The sequence below is a fragment of the Zonotrichia albicollis genome, chromosome Z, assembly GCF_047830755.1.
Source record: "Zonotrichia albicollis isolate bZonAlb1 chromosome Z, bZonAlb1.hap1, whole genome shotgun sequence".
Classification (NCBI taxonomy): domain Eukaryota; kingdom Metazoa; phylum Chordata; class Aves; order Passeriformes; family Passerellidae; genus Zonotrichia; species Zonotrichia albicollis.
This window is the reverse complement of record NC_133860.1, coordinates 37,432,049-37,444,200: the sequence shown is the minus strand read 5'-3', so window position 1 is coordinate 37,444,200 and position 12,152 is coordinate 37,432,049. Positions and strand designations below refer to the sequence as shown.

Here is a 12,152-nt window from a genome sequence, read left to right as displayed (position 1 = left end):
CATGCTGCAAAGCACAACTAAGATGAAAACTCTTTCTTTAAATTGTATTAGAGCATTAAGATGTAGAAGAAATTACATCAAGTAGTTATAAAAAAACTCAGAGAGAGGAGCCACTGTTACAGAAGAGTGTTCAGAAAAGAAATTCAACTCCTTATTTTGGTGAAATACTTACCCTCCTATGGAGTCTGGCAAATAAATTAACTGGTTTTCATCAATTTTAAGTGTTGTCACCTTTTTCAGAGAACCTATAACCATAGGGACAAATCAAAATGGACATTTGAGTTAATTAAGCTGAGTTTTAACTTCAAATTAAGAGGGGAAAAAACCCAACATTATGGGCCAGCCACCACATCTTCTCTATTCCCTGGTGTGCCTATAGTGCTGTATTTCTAAGGAAACAAGGAGATGAGCTTACAGAACTTGTTTGCCAGTTTACAACGTAAACTGTGAGTAGGGCCAGGGAGAAAAAGAAATTGGTTTTGTTTTCTGATAAAGACAGCAGTTTTTCATACATTTACAAACTACTGTATAAAGTAAAAGTGCTCCAAACTAATTTTAAGTTATTATTCAGCTATGCATTACAGCTTTATCAAGAACTGTCACTTCTACTGAATTCAAACAGATCTAGAATATAATTTTTGTACTTTCAAGTTCTCTGTGTCTGAATTACAGGCTTCTAACAACAGGAATTAACTTAAAATACAAACCAATAGACTCTGGCAGTTGCTGAAGTGAATTACTGGATAACAGTAGGTCTTGCAGGCTTTCACAACCTGAAATACCTTCTTCGACTACTTCAATGTTGTTTTTAGAAACATCCAAGTAAGTCAGTTGTTTCAAAGTGCCTATGAACTGAAAGCAAGAGAAAATAATGCATTCTAGAAAAGTGCAAGTTCAAAACAAAAAATCCAGCAGATTTGACCTCTCAAGTGTAATGCCAGAGGAAAAGACTTGGAGTACTGAAACACAATTTTATGCAAAATATACAAACTTTCAAATTATGTATTTTGTGCAGATAAGGAAAGCTGATATTTTTACACAAAGAGACACCCCACAGCCGCTCTGCATGTCCCTAATGTCAGTCTTCTGCATTCAATGGTTTGATTAGTTACCATGAATCAAGTAACTGACACTTTAGAACAGACTTGAGAAAGAGACACAATGTGAGGACATCATTATGCTCCAGTAGACTTTTAATGCTCATTTTTGCCTTTTGTGTAAAACTGCATCCTCAAAAACAAAACTTAATCCCTAATTGTACTAAACTGAAAGAAACAAGCCAAAATATAGGCTTGCATTACCATTCTACATGAACCAAGCATAAGCCTGAAAATTTATGCACGTTAGTCTACTGAAATCTTTACTCTCAGAAATACAGTTTTATTTTGCTGCAAAACACAGTCCAGCTCGTATTTTACAATCCAAACACTCAACTGTCTAATAGTTAGCTGATGGAAAGACAGCAGAAAAGACTACTGATCAGACAGGAAGGCCACATTTCACATGACGCTAGTGATTTTAAGGTTGAAAACAAGCCAGATGCTTCCCAAATTTCAAATACTCATCTATTAGTTTGCTAAAACTTAAGCACAGACTCTCAAGTAGTGTAATAATAGGTCAGCCTGGACCACATGTAATGAAAGATGTCAGGAACCCATACAAAGTAAACAGACTGTTTTCTCAGGAACTGTCTATGCTCCCTGTTTACACAGCACTGGAACTGGCACTTCTGTTTTACAACTGTAACCAATAAAAAGCCACACAACATACTTATCCTACATATTCCTGCTTGCTATCTAACATAGAATAATCCCTTTTTGGAAGGGCTATTCGAACCTAAATTTGATTTAAGACTTTTACTCATTTTCCTGAATTGCAACATAATTTTTAAACGAGAAATATATAACTTTCAATTAAAAAAAAACACCAAAAAGCTATGAATGCAACTCTTGTGATCAGTCATAATATCTAAGTGGGCCAGTTAAGCACTCATGTGCCATTTATCCTTTTGGCTTTAAGTAACACTAAAATTACAACTTCAATGTACATGATCACTGACAAAGCAAGTGCCTGTGTAATTTAAAATACTGTATGTTTAATACAACAAAAGAACTTACCCCAGGAATAAGTGTTAGTCTATTACCATCCATCCAAAATTCCTTTAATCCACTCAGTTGTTCAAGTACTTCAGGCTGTAATAGGAAGCCATTTAAAAACAAATCTTATGAAACATCCCCAGTGAATGGCAAAACCAACTCCAGTGATTTGTCTATTGCAACTTTAGTAATATGTTACTGTAGCTGTTGTACCCACTTTTTTCACTGGGTCATCAAAGAAAACCCAGATAACTCACTTTTGAAATGAAAATATATTACCAGATATATAAAGACTTTGAAGAACTTGACCACAGCACTAAATAATTTTTAAAGAAAGGCTTTCTGTTGGTTTGGTGTCTTTTACAGAAAGTATTCTTCTTCAACAGGCACACACTCCAATACATGTTACATGTACAGTTTTGATGGAGGACATCTAAAAACCTTTAAATTTCATCAACTCAGAGGACTTGTTTTTCAAAAACCACAGTGATTTTTTTGTTTGGAGGAAAATCAAAACAAACTTCATTTTTTCTATCAACAAAGGGTGCATCTCCATGATACAAGCTAACCACTCCATCCATAAAATGAAGTGCACAATTATGTTTTCAATATAACTTCTTGTAAGAAGTGTCTTGTTTATCAGGGAAAGACCTCTTCTTCGTAAACATTCATGTCACATATTCTTTCCCTATTTAAACTTCCCTCCAGAGAAAGCAATACAAAAGAGGTACTACTGCACCTTAATAAGTACAGCCAAGTTCAGATAAATGCTAAGTAAATTTTGTTATACAGTGGACAGGATTTCTGCTGAAGTTGCGGTCCTGACTCCCAATAACTTTCTTTCCCAGTAACTAACTCACTTTCCAAGAAGAAGATGTAATTTAAACATTAGTTTAAGGCTCCCACACAAATATATACCCTGTGATGAGAATACGGCAGTCCTAGATGTTTAACCATAATAATGAAAAATTCCTTAAACACACTCCCCTATTTTCCAAACCATATCACTAAGCAAGTGTTCAGCTTTGCATGTTCTACTAGTGGCACACAAATGCTTGACTCTATTGTGTTGTAGGTCAGCAAGTTTCATTATACTTCTATTTAAATTCCTTTACCCCGGAAAGTATTTGTAAAAGCAGAGAAATGTTATATGACCCTTAAATACAAAATACATTTGCCTGTGAGAATACAAACAGGAAACAAGTCAATGCATCCTGAAGGAAAAATCAGAGCACTTCAACTGTAAATACTGCTTTGAACAACATTCAAATTTAATATATTTTCCCTTGGATCTAATAGTGCACAATAATAAAAGCAGGTTAAGCAAAAAACTGTAATATTCAATACATGATAATCAGTAAATGTTTAGAATTTATTCTAAGCCTAACAATTATGTTTATAATACAAACATGTATTACTCTTAATTATTTACCAGTACAGTAACCACAACTGTAACAGAGTGTTATTTTAAAATGGAGTAAAAATATACTCTCATTCATAAGATCACACACATGATTTTTATAAGAGGCTCCATAAAGCAGTGTAGGGTATAAATAATGCTTGGAAGCAGAACTCTTAAGATGATGCTCATGTTTTCATATTTGTTAAAAACAGATCAAAGGATAAAAAGATTTATAAAAGATGCTGAGCTCTTTAAGGCAAAACTCACCACTTCTGTGAATTCATTACTTCCTAAGTCCAGTCTCTCCAGCTGAGTCAGTCTGGACATAGTTCTGCACAGGAAGGGGATTAATAAAAAATTAAGAAATTAAGAAAATCAAGAAAATACTAGCAACATCAAATCTTCCAGATTTACAAAAATCTAGTAATCAGTATTAAGCAGGGATGCTATTCTGTAACTGGAATAATACCTAATTAAGGATAAAGTATTCACACACTGGTCAACCAGGTAGATATTACTGATCCTGCAGACTGCTGAGCATCATACAAAGCATACACTGCAACACACTTGAGGCTGCACGATGAGCATGCAAAAACTAAAGACCAGTAAAGAAATCTTCATGATAACGAGTTTTGAGCAGTTCAGCTTTTCATCTGCAGTCACAATATGTCCCTTCAGCAGTCAAGGGCTGGTTAACTACATGTTTTCTTCTCAAAGGAAGACTAGTGACTAGGAGAAGAGCACTGTTGAATCACAGTATGCAACACCACCTTTGTACCTCTCCAGGCTGCTACGCTGCTTCCATGTGATCTGGTTTGGAACTCTAATAGTCACACATTAAATGAGATTACTAAATTGGACTCTGTGACACATCAATACTCTTTAACCTAACTTATGGCAAATACTAAATCAATGTCTGAAATAAAAGTAAGATCCATTACTTTAAGCTGTGTTTTGGAAAAATTTTTCCTCTATTTAAGCGCACTTTGGGGACTCCATAGAGATTATCTACCACTGCACATGTGGTCACAATGGGTACTTCACAGTCAACAGCAGTTCTACCTGGAAGTATTTTTTAAGAGTGTGAATCCCTCATATGAAAACATTCATATATTTATTTAATAAGAGATTTTCACAGAACAATTAGTAGTATATAAAAATCACAATTAGTAGTATATAAAACTGTCATATATAAACTGCAACTATGTTCATATTATAAAATTCTGGAAAAATTAAATGTAAGAGCTTCGAAATGGCAGAGTCTTGTATATTGTCAGAATATCACACACACACAATTTCTTCAAGAAACAATTCCATGAGCACAAGATGCTCTATGCAGCTATTCAAAGCTTCAGTTTTCCCTCAAGTACAGTACAATCTATGGTTGCTCTGAACATACGGTTCAAAAATAATATGCTGGAAAATGTCATATTTACTGAAATTAATTTAATGTAATTATTAATATTATTCATGGAATAATCTCCAAGGAGGAGACTTAACATCTGTTTAGAAATTTGATTTTCATGACATTGGAGTAATTAAGCTAGGGACAAACAAGGAATTTAGCATAAGCAGGTAAAGACAAAAGCAGCAGAAGCCTTTTTTGCACTATACAAATAGTATACACAGGCTTTGAAGGAAAGCCTCTAGCTAACTGTGCTAGAGAAGGAAAAAAACCCAATAAAATGTGAAAATACTATTTTCAGAAGACTCTAAGAAACAAACTCCCTCATTTCTTGAAGGTAATGAATTGGATGACTATCAGAAAGCTTATATTATTTTTCAATTTCTGGCAAAACTTATACGAGTCCCTCTGAAATCCTGCAGAAGATTGAGCTCTCAAAGCTTTTTGAGATTATGCCAATATCAATTTTAGTGCTGCATGTTCCTAATGAATTTGCCCCAAAGAGTCTCCCAGGAGCACTGCTGAAGAACTCCTTTCAAAGAATCTAACATAGTATTCTGTAGCTTTTGCAACTGCACAGACCACACTATGCAAACCAATGTTACGTAACAATGTCAGGATGACAAGTTAACTTTATTGACTTGGGGCCCTTTTTTCCCTTGCCCAAATGACTCTGATCTAGCAATCAGATCTGCTCAATGACAAAACATACACAAATGTGTTTGCAAGATGAGGGTGTCCAAAATATTCCCTCCTTTCCCTGCTGTTTACATAATAGCACTATCAGATATTCTAGGATTAATATCTTCTTGCTTTTCTGCTAGACAAAACGCAAGCAAGGCTTCCAATAATGTTACTGTTAGCAAGAAAATTCAATGCCAAATGATGTTGAAACAAACATTAACTAGATCAGAGAGTAACACCTATTTTCATCTTTGACAAGGTGCTGCATAATCCCCCCCATAAACTGAAAGCCTCTTTCATAATTCATATTGTTGGACTTGGCATCAATTCAACTCAATTCTAAGGGATCAGATAGCCTAAATTATGTCTCAAATTCTGTTGTTGTATACAGACAGCTTCACTAAGGTTAACAGTAGAGCTTATATCAGGCGGCATACAATTCAAAGGGAGTGTGCATGATGGCAAGATTGGGCCCTGCATCACTGTAATTATACTCTCAAATAACCTGCTTCTTTCTAAAATGCTAACTCTCTTCATTAAAAATTAGGCCACAGAAGCTTAAAAAAAAAAAAAAAGAAGTACCATATTTTTACTGGACCATCTTTCCAATTTACCCATCAGAAAAATGCCTCTAAAATAGTCCCTGTGTTTTTGTTTTCCTTTCAGTGGAAATAGTTTCATCCAGCTCTTTTGCATTATAATGCTGCCACTTGCAGTCTCTGTCTGTGGATAAGCTCCAAAAAAAATGATACATATTTGGCATAAAATTTGGCATAAATTAAGGTTGATGTAGTGTGTTGGCATTGATTACTCATCTTGAGTAACATTCTTTCAAGCACTCCATACTTCAGTGTCGAAAATTATATGCATGTTTTACTCAGAAAGAGGGCTAGTTTGATGCTGCACAATTTATCCAAATATATTTCCTATAACAAATAGGAAAGAATTTGCTGTAAGAACATTAGAAAGATGAGAATCACAGGAAAACCAGAAATATATTGGCATTCTATAGCAAAAATATTAGGACCTACTGTTGTATCTTATTAAACTTTTTAAACCTGTACTACATCTTCTATAAGAGTACCAGAATAGAATAATAAAGCTGGCAGCTCAGAATGTACCATAGATTATTATGGGACAGAGGAGCTCTTCATGACAGTTACTGTTTAGTTTTCAATCAAGAACAGAACTCTGAAAACACTGAGGTCAACAAAAAGTTTCCCAGCACCTTCGACAGTTTGACTTAAACACATTAAAGCACATACTACTGTCTAAGCACTGAAGAACAAACTACATTTTTAGAAATATTTCATGTAATTCATGCTCTTAGTGTTAATTATGGCAGTTAAGGTCAGAATGATCTTATAAACAAAATATCTATTAGCTATAAGTTTTAATTATAGCTACTGTTACTCAGTTGGGAGAAACTTAATTTAGAGAGCTACCACTCTAAATTGTATGTCCTGTAATTTTTTCTGCTAAAAACTAATGATAGCAGAGAGAGCTGAATAGAATTGAGAGTATTTATACCACAGAATGCTTCACATTTTGAAGATGTAAATTCACACTTTCTGATGCTGTACATGTTATTCTAGATAGGAGTTCTGGCTTGTTTATACTGCATACTCCACAGTACAGTATCTAGGCACTTGAAAAAGGGAATCCCAATAGAACATAACCCTTGATCATGTCTTATGCATATAATTAGCTACAGTCACTAAAAAAAACTGGCTGTTGTATTTGAAGAGCTGGCAGTTTCCACTTCAGCCTACAGCATTCAAGTGCTTCCTAGCATGAATTAGACAGAGCGACTATTCAGTTGTTAGTGCCTCCTCCACCAAAACTACTTACATCCACCAAAACCAGCAACTCTACCAATTTCTTTTGCCAGAGAAAGATCACTTTTACAGTACACCACAATGTATTCATGATTCTGTGGGTGGCTATTCACATCCCATCTTTGGGATCTGTTTCTTTCTTCATTGACCTCTTGTATATTTGTTAAGCTGCTTGGAGCTCCAGAGTCCTAGTTGGAAAATACTGAGCATTGCTCTTGCTCATAGAAACAGCAGGAACTGCATCACCATCAGCCTAGGCTTGTTTGATGAAGTAAGCGAGAATTGCAAGGCAGGGACCAGAAAAATGCTAGATTTTAGGAGAGAGGTAGAATGGATTAATGTTAAAACAAATGCTGTAGGAATTCCTAGAACTATATAATACTTACTTTGGCAATATTTTTAACTGGTTTTCTCTAAGTTCCAATATCTGGAGTTTAGTTAATCTGTAACAGAAAGGCATAACAAATTACTACAATATTCTGTATTTAGTGACAAAAGCAATCTCTGACGTTACTTATATTATAGAACTAAAAGAAAAAAAAAATCTGTAAGTTTGAAATTTTTTTCCTGTAACATTGAGATGAAATTTTGTGCAAAATTTGCATGTTATTTTAAATTCATTGGCTGGAGCTTGATTTTGACAAAGCAACAAACAAAATAGATTTTGTCTGCTTTTCTGCACCTGTTTGGACACAATTTTTTCCTTCATCCCAAAAATTTTGAAACACTACATTGGATTAATTATGGGTACATGTTACCATCATAATGAAAAGTACACAGGAAGTAAGAGAAAGGATAATTTTGCACAACTAAAGATGTTCAATTTCTACTACTGGCAAGGTATCAAAGAGTTTAATACAAAAAGTCTTATAGGAGGAATACCTGTAGTCTTCCACCTGATAGCTTTAAATTAATCTTGGATTTCCTTTCCTATTCTCTTTCTAGTCAGCTTCTGAATCTATTTTGACATTTCTGTCAAAAAGGTCAAGGTAGTTTGACCTTTTTTCCAGTAAATCCTTGGTTGCAAGACAAATAACCTCTAAATCCCGACTCAACTGCTTAGCCAAGTTAAGTTCCAAGCAGTCATGACATGCATGCAATGTACCATTCCAAGTGAAATTTTTTGTATTGGGACAGAAGTGACAAAGATCTATTTGTTAAAAAAAAATTAAGAAACTGATTTAGTTTAAATACAGATAGGATTGTAATGACAAGAGTTCTACATGTGACCCACTGACAGCCCTCATATAACACAGATTCAGGTCCCTGAATCAGAAAGGAGCTTGGTGAGTAGACCAGTCTTTCCTGAAGGTGCTGAACTGAGTGCATTGTAAGAACAGAGAAAAAAACCTTAATTCTAATTAAGTGGTAAGAACTAAATTTTGTGTAGAAATAGAAAGCAGAAAACAGTATTTATTTTTATGTAGATATTCACTCATTTTGGATTGCTCACTTGGAAAGCAGCGATCTGCCGTGCCCACAAATAACCTAAGAATGTAAGAGTCACCTTGGAAGAGAAGAGAGGTCAGTGCAGCCCAGCACTGCAAGCAGCCCTCACCATCTGGTAGCAACTGCTGCAGGGGAACCTCCTCCCTCCAACTTTAAAAAAGAAAACACAAAACCCCAATACCCTAACAGCGGTGAAAGAATACCCTAATAAAAACCCCATTCATGGTAATAGCCCTGCTGTTCACCTAGAACAGGAAAGTGGGAAAGACTTCCTAGGCCTACCCTACCAGGACCCTAAGATACCAATCTAGTGCAAAACAGAACTTTAAGAACCCTCAGACATGAATGAACACTTTGGGCTTTGATTTCTAAACCAAGCACTGCATCATGCTTCAGCTGGTGTTTTGCTTTGATGACAGGGAAGATAGCTACACAGTTTGTAGTTTTTTCTTCACAGCTCATGTATGCAGTCAAATTTCCACCGAATGAAATGGCAGCAAATCTCCCTTCGTATGCTAAACTATAAATATGCACACCCACACTTCACTGACTTTAGCCAGAATTGACTGTGTGACTCTTGCAATAAGCTAACTCTGTGAACTTAAAGATTGACTTTGGTGATAGAAATGTTTATAGCTTTGTCATCTTGTTCCTGTTCTAATCTTTCTTCAGCTATTCCTAAGAGACCAAAGATATAAATATTGAATTTCTTATGCATAGAGCTTCACAGAAGCTACTAGGAAAACATTCTCAACCTTTCCTAGGTGGGAGATACAGGCTGTGTCTAAACATGTAATTTTCTTCCAGTAATTGATGAGAAATACTTGACTGAAGCAGTTGTCACCTCTTCCACTACTGAATCTTGAAAAGCTAATTGAAGATTAAAATAATAACGAACATCAAATACTAGGTCCAGCTGTTTTTTCAGTTGCTGGTGCTAAGCATCCAGCATCCATCCAAGCTGAGCATCAAGAATTGCAATAAGGCACCTGAAGAAGTGGCATTTAATTTGGAAAAGAAATAAATAACTAATTCACCTATACTAAAGGAAAAATGGAATTCTTAGTAGCAGATTGTCTATTATCTGGGCCATTCTGAGGAAAAGATCTGTTCTACTTCTACAGAAATATTGAATTTCTGAACTTGAAAAACCCATCAGCACAGACCTATCTGCACATCACCAATGCACAAAGCTGTAACAGGTATTATTCAACTGGATGTACTCATTCTAAGTATAATAGCCTAATTTTTTTTTCATTAATGTTCTTTAATCATAACCATCTTAGCCTGCACTTTAAATGCAACAAAACTTTTCAATAAAATAAAATCTCTACATGAACAATTTCCCAGAAGATCAATATCCTTCTTAAATCTAATTTCATAAACTATACTACCTGTAAAATACGTAAAAGAAACATACAGCAGGTACACTTGAAACTTGCTGTGTGACAGGCAGTAATTCCTTGGAAATATAAAAATATTGCATTGAGAGATGTTCTTTACTTTACACCTCCTCTGCAGTTTTCCTAAATCAGAATCTTTTTATTTTAAATTGTTACTAAAATGCAAAGGAAAGCAGAATTAAAACTATGCATGTTAAAGGCTGCATTAATGAAAGTTTCTGCAAAACACATATATACATATGTATATATGTAACTAAATACACACACATATATATACATACATGTAACTAAATTTTATTATCACTGTACATTTACATAAAAAATATCCCGCAGTAGATACTACTAAAACTATCTACTACTACAGATACTACTGGCAAATTGTTGAGAAAGTAGAAATAAAGTAAATTAATTGCAACATCCAGTAAAGAAGCTCTGGAAACAATATCCCATTATGGACAATATCCCATTATTGCCAGATTTTTAGAATTACACTGAAGATAAATCCTTGTTTATCTTACACACCCATTAGTAAAAAATGTTAAAAAAAATGTTTAAAACCCTTTCTCAAAATGAGCAAGAAGTGAGTTTCAAGCATTTTCTGCTTATATATTAGCATATTTAAATGTAAATATACATTATGTATTCAGATACAAGATGTATGATTTTCTTAGGCAAGGATAATAGTTCTCAAATATTTGTGCACTGGCATGAAGGCTAATGCCACAACCTATGCCAATATGTATGCATTCAAATTTCCATTTGGGAATGGAGGAAAAGGCCCCACTTTGTCACCTGAGAATTCCAAAGGAACGGGCACATCATATGAAAAGTCTGGTGACTTATTAAACCTAACAGGCTGGACAAAAATAACATCATTGAAAGACAGCCAATATACAATTTAAAAAAAAAAAGGGGAAAAGATGGCATAATCTTGACCTCACAATTATGAAAATCTTTAGCAAAAATTCTAAAGATGAGAATAAAGCATGGAGATAAATCCAACAAAATACTGCATGGATATACTAAAAGTGCTTTCCATTATAAAATTATTTTTCCTAACCAGGCTGAGTGTTAGGTTAGTAGTAATAAACGTGCTCAAAGACCTTTTCTAGGACTATCCTGTTCAATATTTTTTAATAGAAATCTTCTAAGATCAGAAAAATAATTAGCTTGGCTTATGTCACAGACAATACAGTGATTTAGTAAGACACTGTAGGGGGGAAAAACCTGTACAGCCTTAAGGACTAAAAAAAATTAGAAAAAAGGACATGATACCATTGCACCAAGCCAAGTACTTAGGATTTCCTTGTAGGCATCAGCCATCTCTAACTGAACTGTCCAACACATCATTTAATCATGTAGGAAATTACACTAGGCAGGTGCAAAAAGGATAATTGGAATACTGAAGCACAACCACAGACATTTCCAAGAGAAACAAGAAGATAATCATGACACTGTACAAGCCATGAAGAAATCTCAATTCAAATTCTAAATATAGCTATAGATGTCATCATCCTCTGTCAGAAAGAAGATGAATTAAAACTGAAACCTGTTCCAAGATATATTAATATACTCAGACACAAAGGAAAATCTACCACACCAGAAGAAAGCAGAATTTTATTTAGTCTAATAGACTGAGAGATGTGAGAACACTACAAATACAGCAGGTGAGAGAATGGGAGACAACATTAGTGAGAAATGGCAGCAATTAAACTGTAGAAATGATGAACACTCAGAGAGAAAGAGATGTAAGAAACCAGGTTTCAAACTTGACACACAGAGCATAAAAACCTTGTTAGCTGTAATATGTGTTGGCTTAGCATTTAGGAGACAATATTATTGACAATAGTTGCCAGTAACAGCAGGCAACAGAAC

General features: G+C 34.7%; 1 protein-coding gene across 7 annotated transcripts in view; it reads right to left on the bottom strand.

Moving 5' to 3' along the window:
* ERBIN (erbb2 interacting protein) overlaps positions 1 to 12,152 on the bottom strand; it is a 124,573-nt gene that overhangs the window by 35,912 nt on the left and 76,509 nt on the right. For all 7 annotated transcript variants that reach the window (XM_074532951.1, XM_026796921.2, XM_026796922.2 and 4 more), the window contains 5 exons: positions 7,812 to 7,868; positions 3,766 to 3,829; positions 2,118 to 2,192; positions 708 to 852; positions 173 to 245 (listed from right to left, as the gene is read on the bottom strand). In XM_074532951.1, the coding sequence (XP_074389052.1) occupies positions 173 to 245; positions 708 to 852; positions 2,118 to 2,192; positions 3,766 to 3,829; positions 7,812 to 7,868 (414 nt within the window). The remainder of the gene's footprint in view (positions 1 to 172; positions 246 to 707; positions 853 to 2,117; positions 2,193 to 3,765; positions 3,830 to 7,811; positions 7,869 to 12,152) is intronic.